Source organism: Helianthus annuus, chromosome 2, assembly GCF_002127325.2.
Source record: "Helianthus annuus cultivar XRQ/B chromosome 2, HanXRQr2.0-SUNRISE, whole genome shotgun sequence".
Classification (NCBI taxonomy): Eukaryota; Viridiplantae; Streptophyta; class Magnoliopsida; order Asterales; family Asteraceae; genus Helianthus; species Helianthus annuus.
Genome location: NC_035434.2, coordinates 169,730,529 through 169,750,483, shown reverse-complemented (window position 1 = coordinate 169,750,483; position 19,955 = coordinate 169,730,529). Strand labels below are relative to the sequence as shown.

The 19,955-nt window shown below is 32.8% G+C and overlaps 1 protein-coding gene across 1 annotated transcript; it reads right to left on the bottom strand.

The window, feature by feature from the left end:
* Positions 1-1,713: 1,713 nt before the first annotated feature.
* LOC110927162 (linoleate 13S-lipoxygenase 2-1, chloroplastic) lies at positions 1,714-16,724 on the bottom strand. The gene is made up of 9 exons (XM_022170775.2): positions 16,171-16,724; positions 15,738-16,003; positions 8,525-8,768; positions 6,796-7,116; positions 5,967-6,052; positions 5,628-5,738; positions 5,235-5,542; positions 3,822-4,088; positions 1,714-2,675 (listed from the first exon to the last, which is right to left on the bottom strand). The coding sequence occupies exons 1-9, from the start codon at positions 16,622-16,624 to the stop codon at positions 1,916-1,918; spliced, it is 2,817 nt and encodes a 938-aa protein (XP_022026467.1). The 5' UTR covers positions 16,625-16,724; the 3' UTR covers positions 1,714-1,915.
* Positions 16,725-19,955: the final 3,231 nt, after the last annotated feature.

Genomic DNA, 19,955 nt, shown 5'->3' with positions numbered 1-19,955 from the left:
TATGTTCAACAGATTTTACTAATCTGTTGAACTTGTATTGTATTTCATATAGATCTCATAAGTTTGAGATCTAGGGTTTTGGTTGGGATATTTTCTGGGTTGGATAATCAATAAAAGTTTTGTCACAAGTTTTGTCACTATTTCTGGTGTTTGTTATATTTCTGCTGTGATTGATTTAGATCCATACCATTTTACAGAATCATATATTATTGGGAATCACTTAAACCCATACCCTTATGCCAACCAAACATAGTAAAACACTATCGATATCAAATCTATACTCGCAAACCAAACGACACCTAAAGATACACACTATCTTGAATGAAGCTCAATTAAACTGGTTCAAATTTGTGAATTGGCGGCCACTATTGGTTAGAGACTAGAGTCCTTGAATCACAAGTGATAAGCAAACAAGACAACGATGCAAAACAAAGTACCTTTACGTCAAGAATTTATATTATAAGCTCAATGTGCAACACTTGGTCTACTAAGTTAGACTACCAACAATTCAAGTGAATAAAAAGGAGTGTAAGATTACATAAGAGAACAAATGGAACTTTGATTGTTTAGAGGAAACCTTTACAAAAGATTTACAAGTTGTTTTGTAGGTGTTTTGAGATGATTTGTGGCAAATAACATACCTCCATAGTCAATATACTCCTTATTTCCTTTTATTCTTCATTTAGTTATTTATTTTGATCGGCTAACTCACACGCTCTCTAATCCTACTTCTAAATCTACATTTTTGTCTACCAAGAGACTTGAACACCTTTAACTATTTGAGGAGATACACATTTCCGACACACCTTGCTACTGCTAGGCCACAATGCGACATGCCATTTGGTCCATATGCTCTTTTACTAAATTGTCGGCTATAATTAATTTACATTAGCAGTTCAGACCACAAATTAAGAACTCTTTAGTATTTTTAACATTCTAAAGACTTCCATTGAAGTACCACATATCTTTCTACAAAGATATCGAATTCTCATCAATCCAATCCATTTGATTAAAAACCAAGAATGTTGAGAAGTGATTATTATTATTTATTGAAATGGGGTGATTTTTAGATTAATATGGGAGGCTAGTTTGGCCTACGACGAGGAATCAATAAAATCCCGTATCCTTAAACCGTTGAGGTGTTCATGATCCGGTTCAACCGGTGTTGAAAAAAATTCTAGGTTGAACACAACTACATTTTCAGGAAACGACAAATCAAACTGGCCGGATTAGGTGGGTCGACTAGACAAGCCAAGTTTAGTGACTTGACGGTTTAACAATTAGTTTCTTTGTATCAAAATTTTAAAAGGATAAAGATGATTCATAATTATAAAAGTAAAATGCCAAAATGGTCCCTGGGTTTAGATCACTTTTGCCACTTCAGTCCAAAATGAAACTTTTTGTATCTAGGTCCCCGAGGTTTCATTTTTGTTGCCATTTTCATCCAATTGGCAGTCTAGGTTAGAATTTAGTCTTGGTTAGAATTTTCTGTTAACTTCTCCCTTTTTGTTCGTTTTCCTCATTTAATTAAAATATATTATGACATAAAATGACGATTATACACTTCATTTAAACGAAAAGCGACAAAACCGGGATAAATTAACACACAATTCTAACTCAGTTTGCCAATTGGATGAAAATGGCAACAAAAAATAAACCTTAGGGACCCAGATACAAAATGTTTTATTTTTGAACTGAAGTGAATGTCCCAAAAATAAAAAAGAAAAAGTATATAACATATATTAAACAGAAGGTTCCAAGTTTCAAAACGGGTTGAACCGCAAAAACCAAACCGTTTGGAGCTCAAACCAGCCGACTTGCTTCAGTTTGAGCGGTTCGGATGGTTTCAACGGTTTCTAAAAACCCCTAAAACCAAAGATACTAAACCACTATCAAATCTATACTACATAAGTTTTTAGATGGAAATACTATTAGGGACTCCCATTCCTGTCACACCAGGTTTAGAAAAAGGTTTTAGAAGTTGGTATGGAGGAATACCAACACCATGCCTGTTCTTCAGATTAGGATCAGCATTCCTAGCATCAATAATATCTTCCAGTTCTTTCAACCTCCCTGCAAACACTTCATAAGCCGTTTTTATCTTCGGCTCTAACTCGAATGATGGTTCCATTTTCTGACCCATATATTCTTCGTCCGGAGAATGAGTAGACAACACATCCAAAACCGACATGATTTGTGAAGCTTGAAGCTGAGAAGGAAAAGTAGCCATTAGTTCAAGTTCAGGATTATCCTTAAATCTTTCCCATCTTTCGTCTGTCGGGTCTTCACATGGCATTGTAACCCGGGCAATGGTGGACCGGCCTGGAACATAACCTCCATAATCATATTGTCCGAAGTTGACCGCTGCATGGTGACCAGAAGTGACCCATATCATTGTTGTGAGGATTTTTATGAGGTCTTGTGGTGTTTCTAAAATGGGCCACCATGGTTCATCTTTTTTGTCTGCGTGACCGACGGTTCGAATCTCCGTCCACCATGATTGAAGCTCGTTATCGGATGTTACAAGATTCGGGTCAGGGTAGTAGTAGGTGACATAGTTGGTAACCCAACCTTTAATCGCGTCCCAAAGGACTAAACCGTCGTTTGCATATGGATAATCTTCGATGGCTAGCTTTAAACCATGTGGAGAATATGGATCTTCTTCAGCCAAACCCCTTCATATTTGCAAGTCCAAAAGTTTAGATTAGCTACTAATTAATTGACAAAAGTAATCAATAAAAATTACATGTGCAAATTTCTATTTATTTACTTATGAATGAGTTGATTCGGGTTATAAACTCTTAACGGGTCAAACCTAAAAAAATAACTAAAAAGAAAACGGATGAAATAGGTTGAATCACCAAAAACATATTTTTATCAAGTACATTTTATTCAAAATAAGTAGATTATCATTGAAATTATATAATTAGTAAATTACACTAATCATGCTACAAATAAAATGACCAAAATATTATTATCTTCATCTATGAATTTCCTCTTCAATTTTTTTTTTTTGGCAAATTGGATTTAAATAATCACAACTTTCTCAATTTGGCCAATAATAATTCCAACTCAGTTATTTGTCGATAATAATCCGATCTGGTCCACTTTTGGCCGATAATAGTCCGTCGTTAAATATAGCTTAACGGAGTTAAGTTTTTTTTTTCGAATTACAAATTACAAATTACAAACTGATGTTTTATGGATTTTGATCAGAACGAGGATACGAGTCGATTTATGTAAAACTTACCTTGAAACGATGCTTCAAACGGCTTGATTTTTGTTAATTGGAAGTTTAAACACCCGAATTGAAGCACTGTTTTCAACTTTTGGGGCAGTATTTCGTGGTAAATTTTACATCAATCAACTCGTATCCTCGTTCTAATCAAAATCCCTAAAACATTAGTTTGTAATTTGGAAAAAAACTTAACTCCGTTAAGCTATATTTAACACAGACTATTAATGGCCAAAAGTGGACCAGTTCGGATTATTATCGACCAATAACTGAGTTGGGATTATTATCGGCCAAATTGAGAAAGCTGGGATTATTTAAATCCAATTTGCCTTTTTTTGTTATTTTTGAACCAAAATTCGTAAACTCAAGACCATTAAGTTAAGGGCATTAACTTAACACCAAGAGCAAACACACATTAAAAAGACTCTAAATTTTCGGACAAAGAGTGTTTTGGGTCAATCCAACGAGCCCAGTAAGAAAATAACCCGTTACACAACCCACCCATTGTGTTACCTCCAAAATTTAGAGTGCGAAACAAGAACATACAAAACTAGAAGTAACAAGTAATTATGTTTTTCTTAATTACCTGCTGATTAGGTCCGCAGGTAGTCCTTGTTGATCAAACCGCCATAGTAGACCGTAGGCGACTGAACTCAACTCTATAGAATATTTCCCTGGTGAAAAGCAGGTTTCAATGATCCCGGCGGAGTTGATGAGGGATTCCCTAGCTAAAGCATTAATCTCCATTGTGTAACGAAAATGAGGATGCAAAAGTCTATAGATTGGGTGCATTGCGCTAAGTTGGCGGTTAGTTGCAATTATGTATGGCTCAGTACAAGCATGAGTTCTTAGCCTGGAAAATTAGTGGTTAAATCCCAAAATAAGGTAGCATTTAAATCATATATAAGAGGTTCTATATGAAATTAAGAGGTGGCAATTTTAACCCGTTAGTATTCAATAATCCATAACAAGCAATCTTTCCTAACCTCCCTCTTGTGGGTTTGGGGACCAATGTTTTCACGATGGATCAGGTTGCTTTAAAAGCCGTTTCATGCAAAATGACCAAACACGAAAAAAGTGTGCCTTGACAAACACTACTAGAAAACTACAATTTTTTCCTACAAAAGTTTCCTACAAATTTCCCACAACTGAATTTTTTTTACAATTTTCCTACAATTTTTTTGACCAAAAAGAGAAAAAAAAAACCAAAAAGTTTTATAATTTGTAGGAATTTTGTCGCAGAAAAGTTTTCTAATTTGTAGGAATTTTGTCGCAGAAAAGTTTTATAATTTGTAGGAATTTTGTCGCAAGAACGTTTTATAATTTGTAGGAATTTTGTCGGGAAAATAAAAAATGATGAATACTTTTTTTAATAATGTTATTAATTTTAAAAATTAAATATCATAAAATAATATAAAAAAGGCAAAAACGTAGAAGATTTGTCGGAAGTTTGCAAGAAGAGCGATTTGCCAGTATTTTGTAGCAAATTTTGCGATGAGAGATTTTGTAGGAATTTTGTAGGAATTTTGTAGCAGATTTTGTCGTATTTTTGTAGCTAATCCGGTTACCCACAAGTTTATTTCCTATGAATTTTTTTTTGTAGGAAATTTGTAGGTAAGGCCAATTTCAGACAAATTTGCTACAAATTTGGTTGTCACAAACTTGGCAATTTTCTAGTAGTGAAACTATGCGTGTTTGCACCATTTATATTTGATACTTTTGGTTTCCTTGCGCCTGAGCCAGTGGAGTTACTCAGTCAAGTCCAACGGCGCATAGTAATATTATGACCCCAAGATATATGATTGCAGGTGTGGGTTAACCAACCCAGCCCGGATTGGCTTGTTTCGACTAGCACTAGAAAATGGCTTGTTTCAACACGCACCCATTTGGATCCGTTACCCGATCCACTAGACCCGCTCATATTGCCACCTCAAATGAGAATCCAAAAAACAGAAAAAAAGAACCAAAAAATAAAGAAGAAAAGAAGATGTATGCTTACCAATGACTTACAAGCTGGTGGATCCCTGTGTCATGAGCAAGAAAATGCATCTTAGCCAGCTTCCAGAGCCAAGCTCCAGTTGAATCCCAAGCGGGGGTGAATGCTTGCTTCCACTGCGGTTTCCCATTGCCAGGTGGCCGAACTAACTCAATGGCTATCGGTCTCAAGGTTCCAGACGGAGTTAAGAACATCAATAATCTTGACCCATATAAAGTTGTTCTCATATCTTTAATCTCTCTAACTTTGTTCACATATGGCATGAGCAAGTCATGGTAATCTATAATGAAAAGCTTCTTCTGTTCTATAGCCTGCATGCGAATTGCTTTTAATCTACCATACTTTCTATTTTATAACTGATCTTTCGTTTATTTCTTTAACGATAATGGCTCGTACCTGCTCAAGAGGAATGATGCCACCTATCACTTGCTCAACCATCTCTTTTGTAATTGCTGACTCGGGTGGCCCATACACCTCAGGGTCAAGTGTACTTTTCAGAGGCCACTCCTACACATATCCATAAGAGACAAGTGTTAATATCATCATATTATAAACAACATGTAGGTGATCATAAGCGCTATACGTTTCAGAAGCGAAAGATCAGGTTTCTACACGACCATTAATCGAATAAACCTATGGAAAACCACTATAATTCTCTAAACCACTAACTCAAGTTTTAGTAACAAGTTTATAGCAAATTTTGGCGGTGTTCAAATGACCGAAACATAAACATACTTTGACCAACTGAATGCCACACGGGTTAAGACCAGCAAGGGCCTGTCTACAAAATTCTGAATCCTTCAACCAGCTAAATTTATCCCCTGCAAAACAATGTAAAACTTTGTTGTTTAAGGAAACCATGACTATTTGGAAACGACCAGCGGAGAAGGAATCTATCTATAATAAAAGAAACCAAGTTTTGGACACGTGTCATTCATTGAAGCCATCTATTTGTATAGATAATTAATATCAATTAAAAGATAATTATACAATTAAATTTAATATAAATTTAAACAATTCATATAGGAGATAATAAATATATATATATATATATATATAATATTTTAAAATAGAGTAAATTACAAAGATCGTCCTTTATGTATGTTACTTATTGCAAACTGTGTCCTTTGTCTTCAATAATTACAGAAAACGTACTCGATGTTTGCAAACCCTTGCAAGTTATGTTCTTTAGCTCTAATTTAGTTAATTTAAATGATTTATTTATTTTATTAAACTAAAATAGTTAAGGGTAAACCTATTTCAAAAATGTTTAATATATAAAATTAAATTTACTCAATCCGTACAATACACGTGGTTCTTAAAGATATAACTTTTTTTATTATTTAATATATAAAATTACATTTATTCAACCAATGTAATAAACGAGATTTTTAAATATATATTGTTTTATTATTTGGTATAAATTGCATTTATTCAACCCGTGTAATAAACGAGATTTTTAAATATATATTTTTTTTAGTATTTGGTATATAAAATTGCATTTATTCGACCCGTGTAATACACGGGGTTCTAACCTAGTAAATATGTAAAAGGTTTCACTTACGGTTCAAAGATGCAGGGGTCTCGAAGAGCAAGACATTACGTTGGGTATCTTCAACAAACTTCAGCAGTCGAGGCATGGCTTTTCCAATAAATCCTTTTGTTTTTAACTGAGGCAAATGCAGCCCTTTGTTGAACAGAGAATCTATTGACTTGAAATGTGGAAAGGGGAGCTCTTTGTCAAGCATGTTTGTTCGTATCGAAGGCAAAACCGCATGCATAAGAGAGTATACAGTTTTAGCCGAGAAAGTCACGTTTTTCAACTCGGAAAACGCCTCATCCCTTGGTACATAAACACCACTGCTCCTTGACTCTGATAAAGGATCTGCATTCACAATTTTAATTTTTAACAACCATTGTACCTTACAATGAAGGCAACCAATTTCAGGTAATGCTTACAGATATTAAGAAAGAACTAAGAAGGCTTAACCAATTGTTTTGACATAGTTATTTTAGTAGCATATTGTTTGTATAAAATATCATCATCATCATCATCATCATCATACTCAGTAAATCCCACCAATAGCAAAGCTAAGGTAGGGTCTGAGGAGGGTAAGTTGTAGACAACCTTACCTCTATCCCGTAGAAATAGAGAGGCTGCTTCCAATGAGACCCCCGGCTCGATAATAGTTTTGCATCAAGCCTTGGACATAAAGCACATAACACTCAACAATTGAGACAACTTCCGATTAGTGCATGTACCCCCTTGTCTTTCGGCTATCAACGCTACCACATGATGCGTTTGTATAAAAATATAAGATAGCTATTCAAATTAATGTGCTGACCTTGGTTTCAAAAAGCCTATGACACTCCGTTGCATGAAACACACGCATCACGTATATGCGAGGCGTTTGTTATTAAAAAAAAATACTAAAGAATTATATATAGATGATATCTTCACTAGCTTGTTAAATTTAAAACCCTTATATATAATATATTAATATATTGTCATCATCTCTGGTAAGATTTGTTCAATATATAGATGGTTTAATTTGCTTAAATACTCAAACCCATTGCTCAATCGACGGCCAGATGATATGTTCAATCGATGGTCAGATTTGTTCAGCGATGCCATCTCATCACTGCCATCATCTGATGCATGCATTTTAAAACCAAGGTGCTGACAACATGGAGCTAAAATACATGCATCAAGAATGAATCTCAATTAAACTCGCCAAGGCCGGCCACTACTAGAAACAACATATTTTCCTATAAAAGTTTTTCACAAATTTCTCACAACACAATTTTTGTTACAAATTTTCTACAGTTTTCTCACAAAAAAGAAAAGAAAAAAAAAACCCAAAATTTTTCTTCAATTTTCCGACAAAATTGTCACACAACTACCGGTTGTAGCAATTTCGTCACAACATTAATTAGCTTTTCGACAAAATTCCGACAAAATACATTAAAAATTTGTATTATTTGTACCCACAACAAAATAAATAATTTTAAAAAAAAATTCTAAATTTGTCGACAAAAAAAAGTTACTTTATTTGTTATTTAAATATATAGAAAGTATACTTCGAAAACCCATTTGAGTTGAGAAAACCCATAAAACTTAGGCAATATATTGTTTTCTTATTAAAAATTTAAAGGCATGTAATATACATATTTAAAAAAAAACATAGAAGGATTTTTTTGAATAAAAAATGAAATAAATTTACTATACAAGAGGTGTGCAACACCAAACAGCAAGGTTGTTACATATGTAACAAATAAAATACAATGGATACCTGATTTAGTGCGAGGACGGCCAGTTTTGCAACGCCTAGGATAAGGAAGATCCTTGGTTCCGAGCACGGGACGAGCGAGTTCCGGCTTCTTGTCAGGATCACCGAGATCATTGTACACATCGTAATCGTATATTCTATCGTGCTTTTTGCGAGGACCATCAGGGACACCATCTCCACGAAGACTTGCAAGATCTTTCTCTCGCAAATCCTTTAAACCGCTCGGAGTTTGCGACGGTAGGTATGACTGTCGCAAAAAATCATCGCTTTATATTATTCTTATTATATTTTTGAAGCACACTGCTTTTTTTTTTTCAATTAATGAAGAGTAGTTATTTAGTTAAGTTATAAATTATATGCAACGACAATACAGTAAAAAATATGGGGAAGATCATTAGTGGCGGATCCAGGATTTTTTTTCAATGGGATCCATTTTTTCAAGTCTTAAGATTTTTCACAACCCAACGTTAGAATTTTCGAGTCGATCGTCATTCGGGTCGGGTCAGGCGAGGAGTGTAATAAAGAACAATAGGTCTGTCCTTAACATTATTTTACTATATATGTAGAAATATAAACAAAAAGATAACAAAAAATATTTCTTCATATCTTCTAGTTTTATATCTGACATCTTAAAACTAAGTAACTTTAATTTCATAACTCACAGTAGATATTGCACTTCATAAAATTGAATAACTTTAGAATGTTAATTTTTTTTTAGCAATTTTTAAATTCAAATTATGATAACTAATATCATTTTCAATTTATCATCTAACTTAAAATAAAAGACTAGCCAATTAATGTCACATGTTAATCTCTCTTTAATTTATTGATAATATTCATAAATATATGAATAATGTTACTACTAATACCATATTAGTAATACTATGATTATCATCTTATGCAATAGCATAATATAATATTTAATTTTGTAATAAGTTTTTATTATACTAAACACTAACAAATATTAAAGGTACAGTTTCCTTTTTTTATTCTTTTTCTTTTGCTAGGTTAGGGTCTTGTGTATTATACGGCTTATATTAGTAAAAATTGGTTTCATATTTGAAAATTTTTATATGTGTTATCATAAAATGTAAAAGAAGAAAATGAGAATCACGGCTCTTAAATTTAGAAAACTACAAACAAAATAACGGTCATTTAAAATTTTATCATAAAAGTTTATATATGAAAACGTGTGAGGTTGGTGAAAACGAAATAAGAAATGTATTAAGTGTAACATTGAAAAGGAAATTGGGTAAATTTGAAACATGTGAGGATCAACATGTAAGTTATCTGAGTATACATTTTAGGTGAAAAAATAAATAAATTGGTAAAGTATAAAAATAATGTTGACACTATAAACTATGACATACTTATTTTTAATTTAAAATATATATATAACCAAGAAAAATGACCCGCACACGTTGTGCCGCGGCCAACGAAATTGACATGTTGTTGATCAGATTCACATTTACAACATTTACAATGTGTTAAAGATGTTTTTGTCCGTTAAGTCTTTATAACTATCTTATACAAATAAGTAATTCACCAAATAAGCTCAATAAAATTAATGGTATCATAATTGCTACGTTACATGACTTGTATCCATATAAATAACCTATCGTATTAAGCCCATGCGTTGTGGCGGGGGCGTAATACCGTGACAAATAGCACCAATGCCACACTATAGCCAACGACCACCAACATTGAAGTTGTGGCGTCTTAACATAGAGAAATTAGACCAACATATAAAACATAAACTAACTCGATTTAGGACTCGTGCGTTGTGACGAACTTATTAAACGGAAAAAAAAATTGACGACGTAAATACACTGAACCACACACGTACGTTGCGCCATGTTAACTCGCATAATTTAGAATGAAGCGTATAACAAAACGTAAAATCGTTGAACCACACACACATTGTGCCGTGTTAACTCGCAAAATTTAGAACCAAATGTAAAACGAAAAATTTTGCAAAATATGAAAAACATAGGGGATCAAAGTTGAAAGTAAAAAAGTTGTGAGGTTAAATTGGAAAAACCAAAAACTTTTGGATTAAACCTACAATATCAAGTAATCCTGGGTTTAAAGTGAAATAACATTTAAAAAAAAAAAAACCCTTAAAACATGGGGTACACCACCTAATGTCTCCATTTGTTGCTAATTTATATGATGTAAATATTAATTATATATTGTTAAGTTAATAATTATTAATTTAAGGAAATGCATATTTATGGATATAATGATTTTTAAAAACTTAATGTCATCCTTATATAACCCTGTACCATTAAACAGTTTGTGAATTATTTTTGAATTTATAAATTTTATTTTAAGTTATTATCGTGTGTGTATATATATAGGAGAAGGTTCAAATGAAAACCACTAGTTATTGTGAAAACTCGAAAACTAATTAAAAAAGCCAGAAAAACATACCAATTTTTTTTTTTGCATACCAATTTTCGCAACTTTATATATATATATATATATATATAATTTTCAAATTTTTTTTGTAGTGCACATGTGTACTACAATTTTTTTTTGAAAATTTTTTTTTCTTTTATATTTAAAAACTTGCGATTTTTATAAAAAAAAAAAATTTGGTGTGTTTTTTAGGTTTTTTTAGTTAGTTTTCGAGTTTTCACAATAAAAGTGGTTTTCATTTGAACCATCCTCTATATATATATATCTATATATATATATATATAAAGGTATTAGAGTTGTATATTTTATTATGTACAGCTCGTGTAATATATGAGTACCTAACCTAGTTAAATATATAAACCTACTAGGTTAGAACCTCGTGTATTATACGGGTTAAATAAATATAATTTTATATACTAAGTAATAAAATAGTTACATCTTTTAAAAACTCGTGTATTGCACGATTTGAATAAACACATGTCTTACACGAATAATGTAATCCGTTAAAACATTTAGTCATCAAGATTTGTTTTCTAACAAAAGGAACTTTAAGGTACTATTTATTTATTGTAACATCTCACTTTATTTTTTATTAGGTTAGAGAGTTGCGTATTACATGGTTTATAACATTTTACTTTGTTTTTTTTTATTTATTATCAGGTTAGAAGCTTACGAAACTTACGTATTACCTGATGTTGGATAATCAGCAGAGAAAACAAAAAGAAATATTTTAGTAAAAAATATTAAATATACAAGAGATAAGCTGGATATTATGATTTAATATTATTATTTCATTGGAGTATAAACGAGGATAATGGGATCCTTTATTAGATATAAGATTCTAAATATACCATGTATAAAAAATATATATATATTCTACATGTATTGAATAAATCCTTTTAACGATACAGTTGATTAAAATAAATATTTTTATTTAAATACGTGATTATCAGATATCATTGTCCTTATCATCAAATTATAAAAACAATTAAAACTACTAATTCAATAAAATCTTTATCTTTATAAATATTTAAAACGCTAATATATTTTTTTTAGATTTTAATAATTAATATATGATTATGATAATTAATATATTATCGTCAGTTATCTTTGTCTTTATCATTAAATCTCTTCTAAAATTTTAAACTTAATATTATCAATAATTGACTTTCCATAAAAAATATTTAGAAAAATAATTAAGACTGCCTCATAGAACGCTATGTGCCCCTAACATGATTTTTTTATTATATGTATAGATTAATTAGATTTTTATTCAAATTGTATCCATATTTGAAATTCTTAATACCTAATAAAAATAAAATAGTTTTTTATGTGGTTGGAATCAGAATACTATAAAATATGCATAACCTTACAAAAGGTAAATTGAAAAAAATGTCAGGATAAAAAAGAAAACCATGTGAAAGTGGACATGTGCTAAGGCACTGGTAATCAGAACCTGTACTAAACCAATCCCATTGTCATCACTATTCATTTCACACCACCACTCACATGTTGTTAACCCGTTTTGATTTGTTCATTTGGATCAGTTCAATGATTTTGGCGTGACTCACACCCGAATAATATCAAAGGGTTTGTAGCCTAGCGCTGTCAGTGTTATCAATGTGTGAAGAAAATGTCACTTACCATGAAGGATGTGTTAGTTAAGCCGGTATAAAAAAAGATAATCAAAGTTTACGGAAGCAATCCATATTTTAATATGTTATACAACTAGAATTGATTCCGTTGCGTTACAACGACGGACTAAAACCAGGAAAAGACGTAAAGAAAAAGATTTTACAACACCAAGTGGGCCACGTAACATAAAATGTAAACGGACTCAAACTTTTACCAACACGTATTAAAAACGTGAAAGGGTCAAAACGATATAGTATAAAGTTTTTAGAAAGCGTGCGCCAAATACTTTGAAATTTAAGGGAAAAGGAAAACTGATTACTAAAAGGAAAAATTAAGGGAAAATGAAAATTCATCACTAAAAGGAAAAAATAGTCGAGGGATCAATTATTTGTTTGGTGGCATAAAAGAAAACAGACGAAACTAGCTCTAAATTTAAAATGTTATACATTCATTGGAGACTTAATGATTGCTAGCTAGGGATGAGCATGGTCGGTACCAGTAAAAAAATCGTCAAAAGTGAGTAACGGTAACGAAAATGTTTGATACGGTACTGGTATTTGAAGATACTGTACTGAACCGAAATTACCGGTAACAAAAACACCAAAAGTAGGTACTGAATCGGTAACAAAAAAAATTCGGTACGAAAACTTCGATACAAAAATTCATTACCAAATATTAAGGATTCCATGTTTCAACCTGTGCCAATAGAAAAGTTGTGGTCAATTAAAAAAAATAAAAACTAATGTGCACATATGTCATACAATTAATATTTATAATAATTAGGCTGGAGGGTGTGGTATAAAGCCCCTATCACGTCACCTCAACGTCACATCATGTCCACGTCACACAGGGAGCCTTAAAACCCCTTCCTTCAACTTGTAGCTTGTGGTTTAACTACAACTACCCACTTTACACTATAGCGCCCCCATTTTGAACGATCACCCCTCGATCAAAGCAATTCACCTCCGTTACCATGCTGGCGAGACCTCCATGGCGCCCCCGATAACTTGCGCAGTGTGGCTGATGGCGTCCCGGAGGCGCTATCGATGCAGATATGACGGGATGGCACCGTCCCACACCCTCCGGCCTTAGAAGTTTTTTCCAATAAAACAACTTACCTATATTCAAATATTTTACTCTTAGTAATATGTTATACAATTAGTATTGTCCAAATTAATGTAGTTTTTTCCAATAAAACAATACTCTTAATTTAAGTATGTCCCAAACAAAATATCCTTTTTGTTGGAAATTTTGTGAAAATATTAATTCACAAATATAGAAAATGCATTTTTTCTGTTTTTCACTAAAAATAAATATAAGAAACTGAGGGGCTTTTATATATTTATTTGTGGGTTTGTGTTCTATGTTGGAAGGGCTTCGCAACGAACTAAACTGCGTCCAAAACAGAGCTAAGATGAATGATATATCGATGCTCAAAGGTTGGTGTTTGAAACACTGAATGTTGAAATAATGGGAAAGTGGCACATTATCTCACATAGGGGGAGAGATGAAACTTAAAGGGGTATTTAAGTGGGGACACTCGTTCCTTATTGTTACATGGAAGCACACACTAGTGTACTTGCGAAGGGTGAGCACCCTAACTCGCGCTCGCACCCGCGCGCGTGTCGTGGGTGATGGGCGCAAAGTAGCGCTTTGATGGCGCACCAGAGGGTCTGTCCTACGCGCGCACGCGCAGAAACTTTCAGACTTTAATGACAGAGCAGTTTCACTTCAGCATTTAATTTGTTTTTCTGTTTCATCCAAACCTGCAGTATAAATTGGAGGCCAGACTGCTGCTGAACACTCACCAAACAATTCACCAACATATGCAACTTCTTCTCTACAGAAGCTTTATCTTGTTTCTTCTTGCTTCGAGGTACACCTTCGGGTTTTCGTCAAGTCCGGCAGTACAACTGTTTAGGTTGTTGTATCCTGGAAACAAACGAGTTTTCTTGGGAGACTCGAAATTTGTTTTAAGGGTCCCGTGTCTAACACGATCCTGATCAGCCAAGAACTCGTTTCTGTTTGTAATTTGTTCTCGTTTCTATTTTATTTCAGTTGTAATAGTCGTGTTTTTACTGCTTTCCTTATTTCAGTATTGTAATTCAAGTTAATAAAAGTTTTTATTTATTTTATATGAACGTGTTCCAATTTTTTTAAATAAAACAACTTAGAGTGTTACAAACATTTACTAATGATTTTGGCAACGTAATTCAACATATTTTTCATCTATATTTTGGCAACTTTAATTTCAAAATATTCTATTCTACCTATTTATTCAACATATAATATTTTCTGTGAATTATCAACATTTATTTATATATAACCCGCATTTAAATTGTTTAGATTTTAAAATAACATCACACTATAAAGAAAGTACACATGTGTAATACAGAATATTGAAAATAAAATACACATGTGTAATACAGAATATTCTAAATAAAAACTTGAAATTTAATTCAATTTGGTTTAGATGGTCACATCAATAAAACTTGAAATTTAATTCAAAATTTGGTTTAGATGGTTATATCAATAGGGAATTAGGGACCATTTTCGGTACTGATTCCTCGACCTCGCATTCTCTATCTCTTTTGTTGAGTTTTGTAAATAGGGACAAAATATGTGTTTGTTCATGTATATTTGTCTACCAGCTAATACGAGAATGACATGTATCCAGCTATGATAATTCTATAGGGTTGGGGTTAAAATACACGTATATTTTTTTTTTCATATCAAAAGATATTAAACATGTAACACAACCATGATTGGTCTTAGTCAAGTGGAAAACAGGTTAAATGACTTGTAAATGAGGTTAAATGAGTGTGTTTAAATATAGTACAACCCGAATACGACCCACTTACTAAACGGGTAGATATGTTAATCCAGACATGAACAGTTCAGAAGGGTTAAGCTCGACCAACCCGAAATCTGATTGTTTTCTAGAGTTGAAATAAGTAAGTATAAGCAGTGGCGGGTCTAAGGGGGTTCCTGGGTTCTCAGGAACTCCCTCGGTTTGGAAAAAAAAATTAAAAATTTAGTGTAAACGTTATATGATTTGAAAAAAAAAATTATTGAAAAACTATCAAAAGTAACCTCCTGAAAAAAAATTATGAATCCAACACTGAGTATAATAATGACGAGTGAAGAATAAATTGCAAACCTTGTTAGTGAAGAATATTCGTTTCTCAGGATTATCAAACTTGGAGTGAACCCAAGAATTAGGATTGATAGTAATGGTGCCATTTGGAAAACCTTGGAGGTCAATCGACTCGATATACATCTCTTTGTGATGTTCATTTTCTATCAAAATCGCTCCAATTTCACCAAAATCGGTTGGTACCTCGAAGTCAGCCTCATACTTCGTTTCTTTCAACTTTGTTGAACGATGCGCGTAATGTTTTATCGTGTCCTTTGCTAATCCCGTCTCTATGAAATACGAGGAAACAGAAAAAAAAAGGAAGATATATTAGTATTGTACTATAATACTATTGCTAATAGTTTAGTTATTGTATTAATAATTAATAATTAATTAATAATTAGTGGCTTATAAATCATATGTTATATATTTATATTGAATGTGTTAACAGACTCACTATGGTCCACATCGGCTGCAACAAGCTCCAAAAGGATAGATTTACCAAGCAAATCTGTAAGATCATCAAGTCCTTTGGTTATCCCTATACTTGACAAGAGTCCACCCATGGTTACTTGAACAGTGATAATAGCTTTCACCTTGGTGGACGTTGTGGTGGTGGTCGGGCTAGACTTATCAGTCGCGATGGCCATGATTTGATGGGATGGTCGTGTTGCATGGAAGCCCAAGTTGCGTTTTATAGGTAAACGATGGTTTTTGAGAGAGAGGAAGCGGACAGTAGGAGCGCTAATAGCGCTCCTACTATCAACACCACGAGTGATGCCATCTCCGGCCGCCACCACCACCACCTTGTGCTGCCCTGTGAGTAAGGATTGAGGACACTTTGTGTGGTGGTGGTTGGCTTGTGGTTTTAGCATGTTTGTGTGGCAGATGGTTTGAGAAGGGTTGAGCATGGAGAAAAATAATGTGGTGATGGTTTGATTTATAGACCAACTTATCAAACTAGGACCTGTATAATTATAATTTGCCTAGAAGGTGACAAAATTATCTATATATTATTATCTGTATATTATCTTTATCTATATATTAAAGTTCATGGGCAATGAACACTAACAAAATTTTATATTATTTTATTTATTTTACTATTATTATTTTAAGCATATTTTGTTTTTCTTTTATAATTTTTAAAGTACGATGTTCGGTAAATTTTGAATATGTTGTTGTAACGTGCTTGTTTATCTGCATCTTTATATAAATTTACTCAAAGCTGAGTTGTGAATAACAATGTACAAGTGAGCAAAACAACTTATATGTCATTAAAGTTATCTCAACTCTCATGCATTAGTTTTTTTATATAAAGTAACGTCGTTTAGCATTTTAGTTGTTTTAATATATGATATAATGCTTCGTAAAACTTCATATTTACCGGTGATGTTTCGATCAAAGTTTTATTTGTCAGATATAATCAATTTTTTTTGTTATCTACCGTAAGGAACCGTACACATATAACATGGGTACCGGTACCGCCATTTGTTTTTTTTTCCGCTTATTTTATTGACATAAAACAAGTGTTGATATCTTTCTGGACATATGTCTTTCGGTTATCAAGTGCCGGTATCATACATATACTATAATGAACCGAACTGATACCGACCGAATATCCGATGCAACGTGCGAAAATATCCACTAGTTATATATTAAAAAATGTATGTAGACATTAAAAATGTGTGTGTATAGATGTAAGGTTACAAGTGTTTATTCCATATACATGAATAAGATATATAGAAATAGTGTTGTAAGATGTAGTGTGTTACCTATCCACTTCTATTATTCCCTGCTAAACCTCTAAAAGATAATCTATCTCTAAGAAGTAGCTAGCTTCTCTATCCTTCTCTTAATAAATTTTGTTGTCAATAAGATGTCGTAGACACCATCTACGATTGGAGCAACCCTAAACCTAGGCATCACTGCTGCGATATCTAATTCTCCTTCACTGCACGATTGACGTGAGCGTTGCTACGCAATATTGTGATCGTTTTTGTCTCCGTTGTGGTAGGTGACACAACTTGAGATAGTCTTTTTGTTTTGTTTTGTTTTTGTTTTTGTTTTATTTATTATTATTATTATTTATTATTATTATTATTATTATCATTATTATTATTATTATTATTTATTTTTTTTATTTTTTTTTATTTTTTGCAAAATTGCATCACCATTAGTGACCCACAACACCGTCCTTGAAGAAAACTACAACAACTAGTTCTCTAATTTTTGTTCACATAAACCACTCCAAAGGTGGAAGTTATTTATAGGGCTTGCATATGTTGTCAAAGATGATAACATATGTGGATATGTGTATGTATCATCTTTCACATATTAAGATTTGTTTGTTTATATATTTGTTTTCTACGATAAAGATATGTGATAATCTTCAGTTTAGTGTGTATGTATAAACTAATAAACTCTTTCCAATGAGATAAATAAAATAATTCTCTAATATAAACTAATTAATATATAAACTATAAGTATAGCTTTTTACAAGTAATTATGTGGTTCTTGATATAATCATGATTTTTATCAAGTGATTATGTGTGTGAAGGATATGTGCTCTTGCACAAGTGTGTACTTGATAGATAACCAATTTTAAGTGCAGAAATGTATGAACATCATAAGCACTTATACGTTGTGTTGACAAATGTAGTGCGTAAAAGAAAAATCAATTGAAAGGCCCAAAACCCAAGGGTCTTATACGTCGGATATACTCTTAAACGAAAAGTTTTTAAACTACAAATTTAATACATAGCAGCGAAAACATCTATGATAAAAACAAGTCTTAACGTCCCAGAAGACGTACAAATCAAAGCCAAAAAATAATTTTCTGGAAAACATAAAAGATAACCAGGATACCAGTGCACAAAATGGGGTTGCAATTGTTTATATATATAATTTTAATGTACATGATTATTGTACATTGTTGATTGTAACTTGTGCTTTTTGGTTTTTACTTGCTTTAGGTTGGTTGTTCCTTTGGGTTTTTTGTTTGTACTTTTTAGGTCGGTGTACGGGGGGGTTTAAAAGCTTTACCCCTCACTACATGTTCCTCCTCTACGCTTTCTCTCTCTCTCTCTCTCTCTATAAGGCTCCCCCTCTCTCTCTCTCTACACACACACACACACACATACACGTGGACTACTTTTCTTGAGTTTCTTCGGCGATTTTCCGACCACTACAGGTAACTTTTTTTTTTGGTTTGTTGTCGTTTGTTGGTTGATTGTGTTGTTTTTGGGTATTCCTCTTTGTACAATTTTGTTTTGTGGGTTTGTGTTTTACTAATCTTCATTTTTTGGCGACTGTTGCTAAGTATTTTTTTCGGTCCTTTTGTATGTTGTTTTATCGTCTTCATTTTTAGGTTTTCGTATTTGTACAATTTTGTTTGGTGGGTTTATGTCTTATTGATGTTATTAGACAACGCTGTCACGAATGCTTATTGTGAACTTTGTGTGTACGGAAAACGTATTTCAGGGTTTGTTTTAAGGAGACTGATATTTTTGGTATCCCGATTGCTTTTGATGATTCGTATCCGATGTTGGCTATGATGTTTTCTTGGATATTATGCGTTTTAACATGTGGTCACAAAGTTGCTTGTGTTTCATAGTTGTTGGGTTCTGTGTGTTTAATGTTGCTTTGTCGGTGATGTTTATGTATTGTTTATTTTTTGAAGATTATTTATACTTTTTGGTTGGGACTACGATGCTCTGGTCAGACGATGGTTGTTGGGTCTTTGTGTCTTAACGTGTATTCGGTCTGTGAGGGTGACTATTTAGTTGTCCGAGGTCATTTACCTTTTGCGTACGGGTATAAGATGTTATGCTTTTGAGATTGTTGTTGGATGGTTATGTATTGCAGGGTATTCGGTCGGTGAGGGTGGCTCTTCGATCGTCTGAAACTACTTACCCTCTTTGGTTGGGTCTGTGATGCTTTGCTGAGAGGATGGTTATTGTCACAACCCCCAACCCTATCCTAGGCGGGAGCCATGAATAGATTTCATGTAACGCTTAGCTTATTTGTACCTTCCAAATTTAGCAAGAATTGTTGTACTTTCCATTTTAGACACTTGTACTCTTGTTGTATTCTATTTTCATTCCAACTTGTAATCCGAGACGATTGATCATAATGAAAAGGCATTTATTTTAATCATATTCATGTGCAAACTGATAATCACAATTCACATTTTGAACGCTATGTTATGCATGATTCTCGATTCTTAGTTACACATTGATGCTT

Bases quoted from the DNA above. Each gene is read 5' to 3' on its own strand.
- LOC110927162 (XM_022170775.2), bottom strand. From the start codon at position 16,624: ATGCTCAACCCTTCTCAAACCATCTGCCACACAAACATGCTAAAACCA. The intron at 8,769-15,737 runs GTTTGCAATTTA...TTTTTGCGACAG, and splicing joins GAATATTCTTCACTAACAAG to TCATACCTACCGTCGCAAAC. The intron at 5,739-5,966 runs GTATGTTTATGT...GGATATGTGTAG, and splicing joins GTGGCATTCAGTTGGTCAAA to GAGTGGCCTCTGAAAAGTAC.